This window comes from Typopeltis vanoorti, chromosome 8, assembly GCF_054136105.1.
Source record: "Typopeltis vanoorti isolate ZY-2024b chromosome 8, IOZ_Tvanoo_1.0, whole genome shotgun sequence".
Taxonomy (NCBI): Eukaryota; Metazoa; Arthropoda; class Arachnida; order Uropygi; family Thelyphonidae; genus Typopeltis; species Typopeltis vanoorti.
In genome coordinates, this window is record NC_143556.1 from 133778167 (window position 1) to 133799598 (window position 21432).

The 21432-nt window shown below is 36.5% G+C and overlaps 1 protein-coding gene across 1 annotated transcript in view; it reads left to right on the forward strand.

The window, feature by feature from the left end:
• The window catches only part of Ocrl (Oculocerebrorenal syndrome of Lowe), a 537079-nt gene that overhangs the window by 55495 nt on the left and 460152 nt on the right, over positions 1–21432 (forward strand). The window contains exon 3 of the mRNA XM_090396332.1: positions 7400–7499. Coding sequence (XP_090252458.1) covers positions 7437–7499 — 63 coding nt within the window. The 5' untranslated portion in view covers positions 7400–7436. The remainder of the gene's footprint in view (positions 1–7399; positions 7500–21432) is intronic.

The window sequence follows — 21432 nt, forward strand, 5'->3', positions numbered from 1 at the left end:
TAGTGCGAGTCTCCTCTCATATTCTAATTTTTCTCTACTTACAATACTAGTCACTTTCCTATCCTGAGCCTTATATTCCTCATTATACATTCCTCTTTATCTTCTTCTTCTTCTATGTGTTAGGCCTACTGGCCTGTTACAGAGCTATCTTAAGCCCTTATAGGTCGTACTCATTCTGAGGATAATGTGACCAGCCCTATGCCTCCCAGTATATTCTATGGCTGTAGCTGCATGTGTTCACAGGGCCAGTTTGCCTGCTTGCTGGAGGAAACACTCCTAGATAAACTGGGTAATGTAAAAAACCCTGCTGTCCACACCCAAGACCGGCTAACTTGGCTATGTCTGAGAGAGATCCTTAAGTTCCTCACATAGGCGACAGGAATCGAACCCAGGACACTCCTTTCCCAGTCATATGATTGCAAAGCACATAGCTACTAGACTAATCGTGCAGACCCCCTCTCTTTATATGTCTTTCATAATCTCTTTTTTCTTCTGCAATTCTCCTTTTATTCCTTTTGTTATCTATTTGACTCCAAATTGCTTTATCTTCTTCACTCAAGGTATGCAATATGTCATTACTATCAACAATTTTTTCTTAAGTATCTCTCGTGCACTAATGATCCATCTTCCTTTAAATTCTTTCATCTATTGTACTGCTGCAAGCTGGTTTCTAAGTCTCTGATAGTCAACTGCCTTATAATTTCACATAACTTCCTTCTGCTTTGATTTTGATACCTCCCCATGCATATTCATCCTCTAAGTCAGGACTATATGATCTCTCTCACCAACAGGGGCAAGTATGCCATCTCAGTCAAAATCAGATCCTCTGATGCTATGACCAAATCAAGAACCCTTGTTCATTGTGTTCTCTTCGCTACATGCTGCCTAAGACAGTTGTTCCTCAAGAAATCCAAAAATTAAATTCCCTTATTACTACATGCTGTCTTCTCTGCCCAGTTTATATCACTATAGTTGAATTCTCCCATAATGATCGCTCACTTTTCACTTTCCAAACTAATTTGCCTAAACATTTCTTGCTTATTGCCATCTATATTCCTTGGTCTATAGCAACATCCCACTAAACATGTTTCCTGTAAACATCCATCTCGCCCCATATACTCTCAAAGTCATTAGCGTTATGTCCACTGAGATTCTACAACCTGAGAGCACAACTCCACCACCACCACATTTTCCTTTCCTGTCCTGCTGAAATATGCTGTACACTTCAATTTCTATCCCTGTTAGAACATCCTCCTCCGTTAACCAAGTTTCACTGATACCAACAACCTTTGGAGATTCTGAGTCGATGAATACCACAAATTCATTCCCTTTATTTCTGATGCTCCTAGCATTTGTATACAAAAAAACAGTGTATTACCAGCCTTCTTATAGCCATTATTACTCCCCCTCATACTCCACCTGGCTCTGTAATATATTGTACAACCCCTAATTTCTCAAGCCATTATCCCCACATTAGGTCGTTCCTCCAAAATTCTATCTGCACAGTTCTAGTTTTCCTGTCCTGACAAACTCACTTGCCTAGAAAAGAACAGTCCTCCAAATGCCTGTGCCCTTCTGCATTCATTGTAATCCATCTCTTGAATAAATCTCTCTTCCATCCTCAAACGTACTCCATGCATCTGCATATTCTTGCTATCATCTCATTCTTCTTCCATGCTCTTCTCCATTCTGCATTATCATAGGACAAGATGCTCACTATCTTTGCTCAGAGACATTTTTGCTGCACTGTGTCTAACATCAATTTCAAATGTCACACTACACATTTCACGCTACCTCTCAAGTAATTTGTCTCAATCATTACTATCATCTCCTCTACACTTTTATCCCTCTTAAGTGCCATTGCAACACTCTCTATCATTCCACTATAGCACTCCTCTGGTACTCTACTTTGCAGACCCCAAACATCAAATCTCCATACATGACAGTTCGAACAGATTCATTCATCCTTCTCTCACTGGCATCCTTGACTCTTATGGCTTCCGATCACTCTCTCATTTCTCTATCCCTTGCTTCCACACTCCCTTGTCTTTTGGCAGTTTCCCTCTCATCTCTCTTTCCCTTGCTTCCACACTCTTGTCTTTTTGCAATTTTCCTCTCCTCCTTCTCATCTCTCTATCCTTTGCTTCCACACTAGTCTTTCTGCACTTCATATGAAAACGTATCATCCTCAGTAAAGGATGAAGATTCTAAAAATTCAGAGATGGCGATATTATATCAGAGAGAAGATAAGATGATAAATGAATTAAAGAATGTAGATGCTGAATTGCTGTGAATCCAGTTTGTTTATTCTCTCTCTTTAAAAAAAAAAAATTTAGCATCCCTGTATACAGCAATCTGGAAATGAATCAGAAAACAAATACAACAATCTGGGAATGAATCAGAAACAAACATAGAAGCTCATGAATTGTGCTAGGCAGAATTCGCTATTTGAATTTGAAGACACTATTTACGAGATGCAAGAGGCTTATCAGTCTGCAATAGAATTTGGCCATTTGAATACTTTTCATGGCACATATAGTAAAAGATCCGTGTTCAGTAAATATAATCTTAGGTTGCCTGAGAATAGATCTAAAGGTTGCAAATTTTATATCTAAAATCACTTATTTTATTTAGGGATGGATGGGATTGTGTTATTTCTTGAACATTTATTCAAGTAAAATATTTATTTGATTTATTAATTATGTATAAAATATATATTAATTGTAACACACACACACACACACACACACACACACACACATAGGCAGGTTGATATTAAAATCTAACATTATTTTAAACCCGAATGTTTGTAGAAACTATGAAAGTTTCGTAAATTCACCTGAGAGCTTATGAGAATACAATTCTTAGCCTTAGCTTGGACTACTTAAAAGACATGGGTGCTGCCCAAGTGTCCATATAGTCACCTTTTATTAGTACATTTTGAACTGGTTGGTTCTCTTCAGAGACCAGGCAGAAACCTTAAGAGAGAAAAATATGCTCTCTTAAGGTTTTGCTCTCTAATTTTAAATTACCAAAATGAACATTTTTGGATCTTTCTCTAGTAATAATATAATATATATATATATTAGGATAACCAAGTTATTTTATAAATTTGGTTATTTTAACTCCTAATCCCAAGTATGCAAACAATTAAGTTTGCACCTGAAACAAAGTTCAAGTCTAAAGATGGTACAACACCAGGGCAATTCATTGTAAAGGTGGGTAAAGCTCTGATCACTATTCTTAGTATTTTCCCATAATGTAAAGCACATCTCACTAGAAGATGTATACTGCAATACATTATGAGTGGGGTCACTACCCAGACCGGTTTCAACCTATTTTGAGGTCTCCTCAGTGAGTAGCTAGACCCTAAATACCAAGGTTATAGTAATACGGAGCCTTATCAACTTTACCTATAGATTTTTATTAAAAATAAAAACACCTTGTTGCAAATTCTATAGGTAAAGTTGATAAGGCTCCGTATTATCAACTTTACAACTTTACCTATAGATTTTTATTAAAAATAAAAACACCTTGTTGCAAATTCTATAGGTAAAGTTGATAAGGCTCCATATTACTATAACCTTGGTATTTAGGGTCTAGCTACTCACTGAGGAGACCTCAAAATAGGTTGAAACCGGTCTGGGTAGTGACCCCACCCATAATGTATTGCAGTATACATCTTCTAGTGAGATGTGCTTTACATTATGGGAAAATACTAAGAATAGTGATCAGAGCTTTACCCACCTTTACAGTGAATTGCCCTGGTGTTGTACCATCTTTAGACTTGAACTTTGTTTCAGGCACAAACTTAATTGTTTGCATACTTGGGATTAGGAGTTAAAATAACCAAGTTTATAAAATAACTTGGTTATCCTAATATACATTATCCCCAAGTTAAAAACTTTATTATATATATATATATATATATATATATATGCACACTACTTGGAAAGAAGTCCATGGACACCCCATGGGCAAGGTGCATTATGCCATATAATGAGTCACATGTTTGATATATGATGCTCCCAAGTCACTGCTGGGTGAAATGGCTGTGAGAAGGGAACTGCCGAAGTTTGAAAGAGACATTGTGGTAGAATGCCATGTTGTATGCCTATCTGTTTGCAAATTGTTGACAAATTGGGCCATCTCAGGTCAACAATCAGTGATAGCATACTGAGATGGAATCAACTGCAAGTGCTACCCACAGTGGATGACCCACCACATTCACCAAATATGACAGTAGGATGCTATGAAAGATAATATCTAAAAACAACCATTCATTGGTCAGTACATTCAATGTGGAGTTCCAGACATCAACTGGAACATGATTCTGCATGAAAACATTCAGAAGGCTCACAACATGGGTTTCCATGGTAGGACCACAATATGCAAATCCCAGATTACCCAAACTAACATGCAATTTCCTCTTCAGTGGTGAAAAGAGTGCGTACAGTGGGATGTGGAAGCTTGGAAAGCTGTGTAGTGATGAATCACACTACATTCCCTACCAAGAAGATGGGTGTAGCAGATGCCTGGTGAACATCTCTTACCAGATTGCCTAACCCCAACTATGGAATTCGGGGATGACAGAGTGATGGCATAGTCCTGTTTCCTCGTTTGTCCTCTTACCTCTGTTTATGGTGCCACAAACATCAAATTCTGAGAGATATCTGAACATTGTGGACAATGCAGTGCTTTGTACCTTTTAGCATTTCTTTTGTTTCTTTTGCAAGAAACAAAAGAAACAAAACTGTTGTTTCTTTCAGCAAGACAATGCACCACATCTTGACTGGCCTATTTAGAGCTCTGATCTCAACCCTATTGAACATCTGTGGAATGTCTGCACCACGACAGTCCAGGACCTTATTGCATGCCTATAGGAAGAATGATCCAAAATTCCCATTGATCACTATCATATTCTTTTGGGAATTGTCCTGTAAGATTGCTACAGTCATTTCAGCAAAAGGAAAACAGCCATGATGCCTATATTATTACAGTGAGCATCATGGCTGTTTGTTTCTCACATTGTTGTGTCCGTTGACTTCTTTCCAAGCAGTGTATATTAGTATTAAATACTGATAATATGAAACTGGCCAAGAATTGATATAATTATTTTGAGCAATGTTTGTGATTGACATTACTGTTGCTCACCATTGTTGATGTAGCAGAGCAATTCTACAACCAAAAGGATTTTTTTTTTTGGTATGGAACTGATTTTGAACAAGGCATAAGAAAATATTTAAGAAAAGTTAAAAATGGTGATGTTTTTGTGAAGTTTTATAAGAAATTATTTACCTTAGCAGTGACACATTTTGACAGCGGTATTAGCAAGCATAGGACTGAAGAATTTGAACTGGATTCAAATTCTTCAGTTAAAATTGTTAAAATTAATTAAGTAAGGCGTTTCATTATGAAATGCGCAGTCTGTTAAAGGCAGTTGATATGCTGCTATTTTTTAAGTATTTCTTACAGGAATTTGTTTGTTTAATTAACAAATGCAGAGCAGCTAGTTATATATCATGTCATCAGTAGATGGAAATAGAAGAAAGAATTTTTAGAAAGCAAGAACTTATATTCTTCATATTGCACAAAAGTAGTAAGTATTTCTAGCGATGAGTGCTTTCTCTACTTATGGAAGGTAGGACTATTTTGTTCCTTCAGTTAAATGATCTCCCTCTTGCTTAAGGAAGAAATGGTGATTAAGAACAAACTTTGAACTTAGAGTTCAGTACAGAGATTAATCTTCTTCTTCTTCCTAACATGGAATATAGGCCATGTGGCCTGTTCCGGTCTCATGCCATCTCTTTCTTGGTCTTCTGATTCTTCTTTTTCCACTTATTTTGTATCTGTATAATATTTTTGGTAGTCTGCTGTTGTCCATTCGATTTAAATGTTCTAGCCATTTTTGTTTATACTGTCTTATGTAGTAATTAATTGGTTTGATTTTTAGGGATTGTAAGATTTCTTCATTTGTTTTGTGGTCCCACTTGGTATATCCAGCTGTTTTTCTGAGGAACTTCATTTCTGCTGTTTGAATTCATTTTTCATCTTTCCTTTTCATGGTCCATGTTTCGCTTCCGTATAGTAGAGTTGGTTTTGACAAGACATTATATAGTCTGATTCTAGTGTGTTTTTGTACCAAGGATGGCTTAAATATACTGTTTATTATGCCATTTACTTTGACAAAGTTTGATATTTTAGTGTCTATGTCTTTTTCTTCTTCATATGATAGATCACATCCCAAATATCTGAAAGTGTTTACTTGCTCTAGTATTTTATTATCTATCACTATTTTACTTCTTATTGGGTTTTCTCCTTTGAATGCCATTATTTTTGTTTTTTCTTTGGATATTGTCATATTATATTGCTTTGAGATATCATTTAATGATTTTAATGATCTTTGTAAGTCATCTTCTGATGTAACTAATACTATTTGATCATCTGCAAATAGTAGTGTATCTATCTTCATTTGCGAGGTCATTTGTATACCAAATGGGTTATGCTGTTTCCAGATTGTTAATATTTCATTTATATATATATTGAAAAGCAGAGGTGAGAGGGTACATCCTTGTCGTACTCCTCTTGATATATCTTTCCATTCTGAGGTGTGTTCTAATTTAACTGCTATTTTATTTCCTGTATATATTTCTTGAATAGATTGTAAAAGTTGGTTTGGTATGTTTAAATTTTGTCAAAAGCTTTTTCATAATCAATAAATGCCACATGTGTTTCTTTTTGAAATTCTCTTCTCTTTTCTATTAATAATTTTAAAGTAAAAATTGGATCTATGCAGGATCGGCCTTTTTGAAAGCCATTTTGTTCTTCTAGTAATTTGTTTTCTACAATGCTGCTTAGTTTCTCTTTTAATATTCCTGCATATATTTTATATCCTGTATTCAGCAGGCTAATTCCCCTATAATTATTGCAATTGTCTTTATTTCCTTTTTTATAGATTGGGATGACCAGTGCTTTTTTCCAAGAGTTAGGGGTTTTTCCGGACATCCAAACCATATTAAAAATTTTCAAAAGTCTTTCATCACAGAGATTAATATAATCAATAATTAATATTATTGATAATTGTTTGAAGTTTTGCCTGAAATTCAATTTTATAATGAATTAGTGTGAGTTTTTTCTCATTATGAGTTTAATTTAGTTGAGCTCATTGTATATTCATGTCTTTCTATTAAAAAAAAGTTTAAACTGAATGAAATTATACTAGGCAAGAAATTATATTCTTGTTTAATCCTTTACCAACTACTAATAATAATAAAATAATATAATGAAAGTGTATGCATATACACAAAAAAAAAAAAAACAGACAAAAAACTAAAACTATTTACAGAATCAGTGGTTAAAATTGAGGTATCATTTGAATTTTTAATTTCAATTTTCAAAGGCAGTAATAGAGTGAAACTCCAGCATTGTGACTCAGAATGGAACAGCAAGCTGTAGTGGCTATTCAGTCATTTCTTTCTCCTGGAGACAAATGTGTTACTGTATCCTTTTATCTGTTTTGTGTTTTGCAATTTTAAGAGTATTACATGGTTTTTATATCATAAACAAGTCAAGTAATATAAACAAGAAATTGTTTTGTTTAATTAGTTATGAATACTGTCTTTTTTGTTTTTTAATTTTAATTATAAATACCTTTAAAAATAAATCATATATTATAATAAATTATTATTATGTGACACCTCCAGGGAGTCCAAAGACTCATCGAGGGAGAGTCTGCCAACAGCATCAAACGATTGATCTCCGTCCAACTACTAACCATGCTCAAACTTGCTTAACTTTTTGCATGAGCCATTAGTAGCAGAGGCTCTGCCAATCGACCAACCTTTGCTGGCAACTCTCTCAATGAAAAATCTCCACATTAATCTGATAACAACAATACCTTAATTATAATTTCCTTTCATGAAAGTACTGAACTTGTTATCATAATGTTAATAACAACAAGGTAAGTCAGTTAAAATCTAAGTAAAAAGAGGTGATATGGTATGGTGACCCGATCTTAAAATTTGTGCTTGCTGAGGGAATCACGATTTCTAGTTTCCCAGGGGTGAAAATTAAAAATATGACAAGTGTAATTGAAAACCAAAAAAGAAAAGTGAAACAGGTAGTAGTTCTGCTAGGTATGAATAATTTAACTAGTGACAAATATGTTATGAGAGAAGATAGAAAGATCTGTTGAAAGAAGCAAGAAAGAAATGTGAGAAAGTAAAAATTGTAGAATTGCTACCCAAACATGACAGTACTAAGTTAAGAAGGATGGCAATGATTGCAAATGATTTCATGCACAGGCTGTGTAGAAGAAATGGATGCAAGTTTTTAGATGCGTGGAGTGTATTTGATGGCAGAAAAGACTTGTATAAGAGGGTTGGCCTGCACTTGAATTAATTTAGCATCAGGAACCTGGAGAAATTACTTCTTGGTATGAGACCTAATGCAGAGAGTCAGAGAAACTAGAACATCTAGGGAGGAATGGGAAAAATGTGTGTGGAAGTTCAGCTATGGTATGCAAACATGATAAAGATATGAATGTCTTTCAACATGATTATGTATGTGGTGAAAAATATGCTTTCAGTTCTGATCTTTTAAGTATATCTCGGGAGGGAAAACAGAAAATTCTAGAACAAGACAAAATGTATTGCATATCTAATTATAAGAATAGGCTAGGTGGTAATTTATTATGTCTATACACAAATGCCAGAAGCATCAGAAACAAAGAAGTTGAATTTGTTGCTTTGTTGAATACGACTGGCCTAAGATTGTTGCCATTACTGAAACATGGCTATCAGAATCAGATATGGTAAGTGGGATTGAGAGTAATGTGTATACGATTTTCAGGAATGACAGAAGAGATAGGAGAGGAGGAGGAGTACTACTAATGATATCAGATAATTGAAATCAATTTAGGATAGAAACACAAGAAAACAATGATGGTAACAATGTCCCATGTAGTGGTGAATTTGAGTCTATCTGGTGTGAAGTTGAGGTTAACAGAATGAAATACATGGTGAGGAAATATATGAGATCTGGTGGCTCAGTTGCAGGGTTTGAAGAAATGTATTGCCAATTTAGCATTATTTGTACCAAATGAGTGATGATTATGGGTGACTTTAATTTTCCAAACATTGATTGGGTAGAAGAGAAATCTCATGATAAGAAAGAAGAGGAATTTATTGAATTGTTGTGAGACAACTTTCTCAATCAGCATGTGAAAGAAGGAACTCTAGGTCAAAGAGTGCTGGATTTGCTCACAGCGTCAGAAGGGGTCTCTGTTAAGAATATAGCTATTTTACCACCAATTGGTGACGGTGATCATGCTGTGCATTCTTGGGAAGTATCTAATTGTATTGATGCTCCAATTTAAACAGATTGCAAGCTGAACTACAAAGCTGGAGATTATGATCAGCTTAGGAGAATACTATCTTTGGTCTCATGGTATTATTTACTGAATGGGAAAAATATCAGTAGTGCATGAGAATCTTTGAAAAAGTGCTTAAGTGAGACTGTATCTGAAAATATCCTAGTGTTTGAAGAATGAATAGGTTGGGAGTGAAATGGATGTGCAACCATATTAAGCAAGAGATCCACAAGAACTATAAACTAATATACTATAATAAACTATAAACTTATAAACTAATCAGCAAATATATAAAGCTCGTCCCAGAAAAGTAACGACTTTTGTGCAGAAAGCTAAATCAGAGTATGAAAACAAATTGGCCATGCAAGCTGAAGGCAATCCAAAAGCATTTTATCATTATGCCACAAGTAAAAGAAAGAAAGAAAGAATGTGAAAGAATAACTTTATTGAATGCAGATGTTACTCTGGTGTCAGAATGTAATGAGATTGTTCAGTTAATGAGTGTTCCCTTTGCTAAGATGTATCAACCAGGTTTATGTAACAATGTGCATAGTACTGCTACATTGGATGAAGAGTTAGAAGTTCATGAAAATGAGGTCGAAGAGCTCTTGCATAATTTGGATAAGAATTTGTCTATAGATGGAATGTTCAGCTGAATTGGCTAGGCCCTTCACATGTTTGTATAATTTGAGTCTCAGCTCAGGAAGGATACCACAGGAATGGAAGGAATGCATGATAGTTCCATTGTACAAGGGCGGTGCAGTAGTCAGATGCACTGATGTGTCTAACTACTGATCTATCAGTATCTCTGGTGTGGTAGTGAAGATTTGAGAGAAGTCGGTAAAAGTTCACATACAGAAATGGGTAGACAAACATGCTATACTCTACAAGGAACAGCATGGGTTTACTAAAGGAAGATCGTGTTTTAGCAATTTGCTCATATTTTATAACAATGTTATGGCCAAGTTGGATAAAGGAAATGGATACACTATGATAATATTGGATTTTTCTAAGGATTTGATAGGATACCACACGAAAGGCTGCTGCATAAACTGTAGAATATGAGATTGGAATATAAACTCTTGACTTGGATCAGGGGATGTTTGACTGACAGATATCAAAAAGTGGTATACAGAGGGCATGAATCTTCCAGATTTAAGGTGACCAGTGGTGTATCTCAGGGTTCAGTGGCTTGGCCCATTATTGTTCAATTTATACATTAATGACATCAGGAAGGGTCTGACATCAGATGTACTATTGTTTGCCAATGATGGAGATAGGCAGGGCAATCAGGGATGTTACTGATATTCAGCACTTACAAAATGATTTGAATGGGCTGGAAATTTGGACAAACAAAATTGGATGAGAGTTTTAATGTTAGTAAGTGTAAAGTTATGCACTTTGGCATGATTAGAGTTCCAGTGATATATTATATTAATGGGGTTATGCTACAGGAAACTGAGGAGGCAAGGATATTGGGGTATTTGTGGATAGGAATTTGAAGTTCAAAGGTCACATAGCAAAATACAAGTCCAAGGATACTTGCAATGTTGAAGCAAACCTTGACATGTAAGGATAAGGAAGTAATTTTGCCTCTTTATAAGGCTTTGATAAGACCACACCTGGATTATTGTGCGTAGATTTGGTCTCCTGAGTTCCAAGAGGATAAAGAAGCTGTGGAAAGAGTACAAAGAAGAGTAACAAAAATTATATTCAGATTATGAGATGTAGATTATGAGGACAGATTGTGAGCTGTGAACTGCAGACTGGTTAACAGGAGAAAGAAGGTTATATAATAGAGGTCTATAAACTTTTGAATGAATGTTATAGGATTTCAATTGATGAAATTTTTCGTTATATGGAAGGTGGGGAAAGAACATGGGGGTGGGAGGGAGCATCTATGGAAGTTAAGTTTGTTCACAGTCAAGAAAGGGATAAGAGCCAGGTTTTTCTCCCTGAGATCAGTGAGTGAGTGGAATAATTTGCCCTTAGGGGTAGTGAGTGCATCTAGTGAATGAATTTAAGGGAAAGTATGACAGATGGTTTGGGCGATTTATAGTCTCCCTTGATGAGTTCTTGACTCACTGGAGGTCGAAGATAATAATAATAATAATAATGTATTGCACTGTACCAGTCCATAGATCTAATACTTATGTAATGTATTGCTGAATGTGAAATTTAGATAACTGGGATGAGACTTTCACATAGCTTGTAAGCAATGCTGAGAACTGACCCGGGCTTCTGACACTTTGTTCATTCCTCACATCATGTGGAGCATCCTATTATTAGGGATCTACCTAGATACTGAACAAATGAGAATAGTCTGGCATTTTAGGATTTAGCCAGCCAAACTGATATTCTGCATTGACTTAAAAAAAAACAACAAACATGGTATAACATGATGAAATGTCATGCTGACTAGGGTATCATCTATTCAAACAAGGTTCCTGCTATTTTAGTCATAGAACCAGGAAATCAGTCTAGAACAACCTTAACTTAAACTGCAGAGCATCAAAGATGAGCACTGTCATCATTAGAAACTTGCTGGAAAAGAAAGAAAATCATGATATCAAAACTTTCTGTCAAGTAAACTTACTGATGTTTACTCTGAGAAAACTATTATTTATTTAGTGGATTGATACCAAGAAGATTTCTCTATCATTACAGAACAAAGAAAAGAAACAAGGACAAGGGATATCAGTGTATGTTATAGAAAGAAGTGGAAAGCAGGAGGATGAGAAGTAGCTTTTTTAAATGAATGAAAAGCATATACACTACTTGAAAGGTAGTGAGAGTGCAAGCAGTGAATGATTTTAAGGAATAGCTTGATAAAGCTATTCCTATGCCAGCCTGGTTGGCCAAAGGTTAGCGTATCCGCTCTCCAGCCAAAAGGCTGCAGGTTCAAATCTTGCCATGGGCATGGATGTTTGTGCTTGTCTGTGGAAATAGTGGTGGTGGTTGGCGGTAGATGGCATTGGTGTAGTTGCAGTCAGTTGGTGGATTGAGCGGTTTGAGACAGAGTTTGTAGAGTTTTGCCCTCCCTGGAAGTGTCAAATAATAAAAAAAAATAATAAACTTTGCTGTCTATAATAGATCTCTGAAGATGCATCTTGTGACTTGATATCAATAATAACACAGCAATCCCTCGATTCATGCGTCTCCAATTAGTGCGTTTTCGTAGTTTTTTTTCTGTACCCAGATTCAATTAGTGCACCTATATACATCTTAAAAACAAATGTTACAGATTTAAAAAATTTTCTATTTATACATTTTTTATGGCTAACTATTTTAAAAAATCACTCACCAGGATGAAATAATTTAGTTACCAATTTAAAACATTTTACAAAGTTATTTTTTAATGGCACACTACACCATTTCCATGTACACTATATTCCAAATTTACTGCCAAAATTTATGTCATCTGCTAATTACATAGCATTTTGATGATCATATCTTGTGCCTCCTTTGCAATTGTTTTCCTTACTTTTTTTTTTTTATTTTAAAGTATTTTCCCAATCTTTCATCATGATTAAAAGAATTAGTGAGCAAAAAAGTGGAGGTGTGAAAATGATTCAAAAGGCAATCTCATTGGAAAAAAAAATTGAAATAATAAAGAAAAATGAACAAGGCATGTACACAGTAAAGATAGGACAAGAACACCAAAATTGGTGAATCAACTATAAGAGTAATTTTAAGCAAAACTGCTGAATACAAATAGAAAAGGCTGCTTCAAGTTCATTATGCATGCAGACCACTTGAAATCAAAGTATTATAATGATTGAATTAGAATGACTTCTTTCTACATGGATCGAAGATTGTAACCAAAATTGGATCCTGCTAAGCACGGACCTTACTAAATCAAAAGCATTCGGTCTCTTTGTAACCTTGAAATAAAGGGCTGTCAATGATAGAAAAGAAGAATTCCACGTTAGTGCTGGGTGGTTTGAGCATTTCAAAAAGAGAAATGGCCTACATAATGTTCTAATCACAGTTGTATCTGCAAGAGCAGATAAGGAGGTGGCTGCAAATTATCCAGAGATTTTGAAGAAAATTGTGGAAGAAGGGGGCTATTGTGACTAACAAATATTTAATGTCGATGAAAGCGGCCTTTTTTTTGGAAGCAAATGCTTTCCAAAACTTTTCTTGCCAAATCAGAGAAATCTCAGTCTGGTTATAAACTCGCAAAGTCAAATGAAATTTATGCGAGCTGTTTGGAAGCACATTCTTCCACGTTATGCAAATAATTTTAGAGGCTTTTCAAATGAATCTAAGTTAATTAAATCTCATTCTGAGAAATTGGATGATTCTGACCTGCTAAATTTAGATGCACAGTGAGAAGATCTTGAAGAATATAAAGAAAATTTAATCACTGACAAGCTTAAAGAGATTTCACAGAAACAATTTGAAAATATTTTTCGTACAATTGAAGATTTAAGCAGCAATGCTTAGAGGCTGACCCAGATGAAGAGAGAAGCAGTAAAATTTGCACAGGGTCATATCATCAGTTGTATGAAAAAAAGAACAGAATGCCTGCCAAACTACGTTAGCTCATTCTTTGTTAAGAAGTAGAATAATAAATTTATATTCTGAGTATGTTTTATTGTCTTTCAGCTTCATGGTTTTCCTTTAACTAGGCCCTCAGATATACTCTAATTCTTTTATCAAAAAAAAATTTTGAGGAATGAATTATACTTTCTTTCATATATTCGATTAGTGCATTTTCGATTAATGCACCTGTTTTAAAGAATGCATTAGGTGCATTAATCGAGGGATTGCTGTAATTTTCTCAGAGTAAATGCAGACTTTTTTTTTATGTGATTGCCACTCATGAAAGTTGTAAATCTGTAGTACATTAGTGGGATACTTGCCAGAAACTGGATATCTCAATAACATCACCCATTCATCTTATATCCACCAAGCTCTGCAGATTACATGTTCTCATTCTATCTTCATAACCAACATTCCATAGTTCTTATATCATTTTTTGCCCTTCTTTTGTAACCTTTTGGAAGTCACTTCATCCTTTTCAATCTTTGATCCTCTTTTATGCAAAGAAATTATTTTGCTCTCCTTCCACTCCCTTTGTACTTTACCAGAGCTGAGACTGAAATTAAACAGCCTAGTCAGATGCATTGCCAGTTCCCTTTCACCTTCTGATAAAACACGAGCTCATATCCCATGGCTATGTATTTACACTAGATTCTGCAATATCAAGTACCTCCAGTTTTTTAACACATCAATCCCTGTTCTCACATCAATCCCTGGCACCTCTGTCAAAGCATCCTCATTTGGATGATATACCCTTACAAAGTGGTCACTCAGTAACTCAACTATACCATTTGCTTTTGTCACCTCTTAGCCATCAGCATTCGTTAAATGTATCCTTCCACAGTCTTTCTTCCTCTTACTTGCCACATAATGAAAGCACTCCATTATGTAGCAAGTTGATTCTACAGGGTGGCCATAAAATAACTTTCCCTCTTTGGAGGCATCTGTAGCTAAAACCAATAAACGGAATGAGAACCAAATTTTATATTGAGACTTTTCAAGGCATGGGAAGATGATTTCCGCGAAAAAAAGATTTAATACCAAACATCGCCAACAGGGGAAATTTTGGCTCTGGCAGAGCCAAAAACAAGCAGATAATTACATTAGAGGCAGATAAGTGGAATAATAACATTTCGACTGTGTAAGCAACAGCCACGTCACTCATTCCAGCTGGATGTGTGGTGCATCACACCGATAATAAGAATAATAATAATTAAACTAAAACAACAACTTGTGAGAGAGACAGAAATTAATGTAGTGATTGAACTCACAGGATAAAATGTTTTATTCATCAGAATCAGGGTTCCCCTGGACCACATACACGATTTTCAATGTGCTGACCTTTCTTGTGTACTACAAATTGCATCTGGTGTGTGACATGCTCTACAGCTGAGCGTAAGGAGTCGGATTGGATGTTCATAACAGCCCGTTCTCTTTCAAGACATGCAAGTTGGGAATGCCACCAATATACACAACAGATTTCAAAGACCCCCCACAGCCAAAAGTCACATGGAGTGATGTCTGGGGATCAAGGCGGCCATGCCGTTGGAAAGAACTGACTGATAACCCTCTCATTACTGAAATGCTGACATAAAAGGCAATGTACTGAACGTTCAGTGTGTGTGGCTGTGCTCCATCCTGCATAAAAATTATGGAGTCCAAACATTGTATTTGCTGCAATGCAGGAATGACAAAATTTTCCAGCTCTTAACCATAAATCAGGAGAGATTTATGGTTAAGATTTATGGAGCAGGTTACAAGACCTATAGGGGTAATACGCTCAAAAAAAGTATGGTCCTATTATGAAATCGGCTGGGAAGCCACACCACACGGTTACTTTTGGAGAATGCAATGGTACTTGCTGGATCGCTTGGGGATGTTCAGATGCCCAAATTCTGCAGTTGTGAGTGTTGACCGACCCATTCAGGTAAAAATGAACCTCATCACCCCACAATAGAAACGTTAGTGCGAATGTCATGTGCTTATCATAATCTGTGGTAGTTAGTGCTTGCACATGACTGAACTTATATGGATAGAAGTGAAGCATTTTCCATAAGATTTTCCAGACTGTACTATAAGCCACATCAAGTTTGTGAGCTATGGCATGAGCACTTGGACCAGTACTGGTCCCTGTGTCATTGAACACCGCAGTAGCAACGTGTGTTAGTGTCTCTTCTTGCACTGCTTTCCATCCTCTGCAAGGTCCAACTCCTAGCGATCCAGTTTCTTCACACTTCTTAATCATAGCTCTCTGTGCTACAGCTGACATAGGACCTGTACGCAGGTTATGAAGCCTTCTAAATTCCCGTTTAAAGTAACACAACTTAACCAGTAAAGCACGCCGAAGCAAGATAGGATGCATATTGAGCACAATTTGTCAGTCATTTGAATAACTACCTGAACGTTCCCAATCCCTTTTTAAGTGGAATTGGTGGTGCTGCTGTCACGTACCCACAGAAAAATTTGCATGATCCTTTTTACCTGCGTTCACTGCAAATATTTGACGGCTTTTGGCTCTGCCAGCGCTAAAATCTCACCTGTCGGCGACTTTTGGTACTAAATATCTTTTTCATGGAATTCATCTCCCCATGCCTTCGAAAGTCTCAATATAAAATGTGGTCTCATTCCATGTATTAGTTTTAGCTACAGATACCTCCAAAGAGGGAAAGTTAATTTATGTCCATGCTGTACTTTCCTTACCATGCTGATCACCTTTCTTGCCTGCACTTTCAAATGTTGTGAGCTTGTTCATCACCTTTCTCCTTGTATACCATTTGTAACATTTATTTTTTTTTTGCAATTCAGATATTGCTTCCTTTAATTACTGCTTGACTATCCCCCATGTATTGTTAACATCCTTCTTTTGCACATCTTTATGCCATGATACTTCTTCAAGCTGTCTCCTAAGCTTGTCATAATCACCTGTTTTGTAATTCCACATATACCGCTTCTTAACTGAAAATTCCACATTTTGCTTTACGTCCAAAGTCAAGACCAAATGACCACTCTCATCATTTGGAGGCATTATAGCCATCTTAGTTATGGACAGGTCTTCTGATCCTATTATAAGATCCAATACACTTGTATCCCAAATCCCCTCCATGTGGGGCATTCATGGTGGAGGTGACCTCCCAGTGATGGTACTGGCCTTTTTCATTCTTCCTCTTTTTTTTTGCTTTTCTTCCCTTATTCTTTGCTCTACTTCTCCTGAGTCTTTTTCACTATCCTTTTTCCAGACCACCATCACTGGGATCCAATGCCCTACCACATGTTTACCATGTGGTGCGACCCGTGGACATCCGGAAAGGGGGATCCTGGTAGTCTTTCACTACTTTGGCCCCTGCTTCGACAAGACGGGCAGTCCTGGATGGCCCAGCCAGGATCAATCGGCTAGTGGGCTTATCTGCAAGGGTCAACGGTGTTGCAGTAATTCTCTCACCCCTTGGTCTGGGGTTGGGATCCTAGATCTGCTGTAGTGCTGGTATAGCATCCAGGGCAGCCCTGCCATTCCACTCCTGAGTGCAGTCTTTGCTTGCCATGTAGTGGGCGGTCGTATGTGGTTCCATGGTGGGTGGGGAACTCTGGCGCCAAATTAAAAATTCCTTAAATATGAATCCTTCATCCTCAAATGTTTCAGGGACCCCCTAACAAAGTCCCAACCAAGTACTGATAATATAGCCACAGCATATGGAAACAGAAGTAAGATACAAAAGATATCTGATAATAACATAAACGTACCAACCTTTTTAATCATTCATGCAACAGGTGAAAAACCAATTGGGAGAATATCACCCTTCTTTATCCTAAAAGGTTTAGAAGGACTGGCAGGACCTCCCAAAACTGTCAAGAAATTGCATTCTAGTGATATCCTCTTGGAAACAATGTGCAAACAACATTCCGAGAAACTACTGAGAGCAACGACAATGGGTGGAATACAAATTGCAGTAAAACCTCACAGAACACTCAATTCCAGTAGAGGAGTGATATCAGAATGGGATCTCCTTGATGTTCCTGATGAGGAGATATGTTCAGAGCTTAAAGATCAAGGAGTGACGGGTGTGAGGCGCATCCTGATACGTAGGGATGGTCGCCTGGTCTCAACCCAGAACATCATCCTTACTTTTGATACACCCAGGCCTCCGACATCTGTAAAAGCAAGGTATCTCAGCTGTCCTGTTAGAATGTACATCCCTAACCTGCTGAGATGCTTTAAATGTCAAAGATATGGACATGCCCGAACTGCCTGTCATGGTTCTGCTACCTGTGCCCGATGTGGTAGTAAAGAACATGATAATAAATCTTGCTGTGAAAAAAAAGCTAAATGTGTCGACTGTCAGGGAGATCATCCAGCATACTCTCGTGCATGTCAGAAATGGAAAGATGAAAAAGAGATACAAAAAATTAAAACAGAACAAAACATAACATATCAGGATGCAGAAAGAAAGCTAGCCACCATTGCACCTGTTCTATGATCCTTTTATGCTGAAAAAGTAACAATTAAAAAAGTGCTAACAGCAACTCAAACATGTACGTCTATTCCACCATTTGATAATTTCACCATACCTGAACTTTACGATCACAAGTGCTTCTCTGTTGTGCACATTAATCACAAGACCTGTGGCCTTACTCCAGAGGCAACTTCAAAAATTGTCCGATTCGATGAAAACTCACCTGTCAAAAAAATTATGGTGGAGACTTCACTCAAAGATAAACCACCAGACACTCACACATAAAAAATGGATACCTCAATACCCACTGAAAGCAAACTAAACATACCAACTGATCCTAACGCATTTGATGTTTTGAACACTCTACCAGAGTAAGAGATGGACTCTGGCCATCCATACTTCCCTAAAACAGTGGATAAATATAAATCTGACAAAGGTAAACCCTCAACCTCTCGAAAATCAGACAAGTCAATAAAATCAAGACAATAGGAAAATTTTTACAATGGAACTGTCATGGGATCTGCCAGAATATTGACGATATCAAGATGTTGTTGCAGAAACACAAACCTTTCTGTTTTTGTCTACAGGAAACTTACTTAAGACTCAATGAGGACTGTACTTTTAGGAATTTCACTGTTGTACATAAGGATAGAACTGGAGATGGTCCTGTTCATGGAGGAGTAGCTATCCTAGTGGACAGTCACATTCCTTTCCATCAGGTCCAGCTTAATACTTCTCTGGAAGCAGTAGTGATTCGCTTCGCTGTGGGATTTCTTATTACAGTATGTTCAATTTATTTACCACCAAATGCTGAGTTAAATGAAATTGATCTTGATAACCTTATCTCGCAACTGCCTGAACCCATACTTTTGATGGGTGACTTTAACGGTCACAATACTCAATGGGGTAGTGCCAACACTAATAGACGAGGTCGAATCATTGAAAAAATTCTTGCTAATAATAACCTTTCCCTTCTAAATAATAAACTCAATACTTTTTTCCATATGCCTACCCAGTCATATTCTGCAGTTGATCTTACAATCCGTTCCCCTTGCATTCTTCCACTGCTCGTGTGGGACGTTGAAGAGAACATATATGGAAGTGATCACTTTCCTGTTCTTTGTACAATGTCTTCACAGGAACCATGTTCACCCACACGGATACTTATATGGAAAATGGACCAGGCTGACTGGAACACTTTCTCTCATCTTGCAAAATTTAATGCTGATGCCGTCCGTCAAACACCTATCAATGAAGCTGTAAAATATATAACAGAATGCATTGTCCAGGCAGCAACAACCTCCATCCCAAAAATTTCATCTCGATTTCCAGTCTATCCAAAGCCTTGGTGGAACCCAGAATGTCAGGCAGCCAAAAAAATTTAATAACTTTTTTGGGAAGCTCAATATCACACACGTCAAACTGCTATACATCCTTTTGGTATGTATAGTACTTTAAAGAAACTTTAAAGAAACTGTGCAAGCTGTTAGTATAAATGTTGACAACATTAGCTACACTAAACGTAGCAGCATTCCTCCATGGCAGGTGTGCACACCATCCTGCAACCTCTCACTTTGTCAGCTACAGAAATCTTATACCCCATCATCCAATTACCTGCAATTGTTTAATGCACACAGAGCAGCACACACTGATTTCTTACCCATCTATAGTGATGGTTCAAGAACTAACACCTCTGTTGGCTGTGCTTCTGCTGTGTTTCCTGACATTATTATCTCAAATCGGATCTTGCCGACTGCAGTAATTATACAGCAGAGTTACATGCCATTCAGCTTGCATTTGTGCATATAAAAGAAAACTGCTACCAAAAGTCTATAATTTATACACCTCATTGAGCTCTTTACAGGCTTTCTCCTCTCCTATGTATAATCCACATCCAGTACTTTGAGGTGCTATGCCTACTTCACAAAATGAAAATCCTTAATTTTGATGTTCAGTTCTGCTGGATTCCCAGCCACATTGGAATTAACGGAAATTCCGGCAGTGCACATTTCCCTGAAATCTGCATCTGCTGCCTCATTTCCCGGTATTTCCAGGAAATGAGGCAGCGGATGCAGCTGCTAAATCAGCTCATACCTTCTCCACATACTGTTTGACAGTTCCATATACAGACTACAGACAGCTTATAAGATCAAAGCTAATTGCTCAGTGGGAGTCAACATAGTAAGAAGCATCAACAAACAAATTGTATAACATTAAACCTGAAATTAAACTGGCATTCTAGCCAACGTACAAATAGAAGGGAGGAGGTTGTCCTTGCTAGGCTCTGCATAGGTCACAGTCACCTTATGCACTCTCATTTACTGAGAGCTGATGACTCTCCCATATGTGAAAAATGCAACATACATCTCACTATTCATCATATTCTGGTAGAGTGTCAAAAATTTACATGAGAGAGGAATGAAATTTTCACCTATCTAACCAAGCCATGTACACTCAGGGAAATGCTAGCAGACTCAGGCAAATTGCATGATGTTTTTAATTTTTTTGAAAGAATTAATTTGTACAAACATATTTGATTATAAATTTGTTTATATATAAATACTTTTTTGCTTAACTTAACTTTTATACATACATATTATTTATTCAGTTAAATCGGATCAATTATGTATTACCATAGGCCTTGATCTTGTTTATTTATATCACCCTGCTGTAATTTTGTTAATATGTAAATACCATAATGCTAAATTCAAATTTTATGCATCAGTGCTGTATAATAATTAATAGTAAATTACCAATTAATTATTAATTAATAAAATATCCAAGGTGTTTCGTGAAAATTTCAGGATTTGTGAAGTGTTCTGCTGAAAAAGTTTAAGAAACCCTATGTTAACCTATAGTTATCTATTTATGTACTGCTGAAATCTCTTGAGTAATTTTGTTTATATATTATCACTTAATACTGCATCACTTAACATAAATTTTGTGTATGCATCTTGTTTACTACTTTATTTTTCGAATAATCATGTAGTGCTGTAGGACATCTTGCCTATTTGTATACTTTCTAGTAATTCTGTTTATATGTATTGCTAAATTCTGTTTATACTG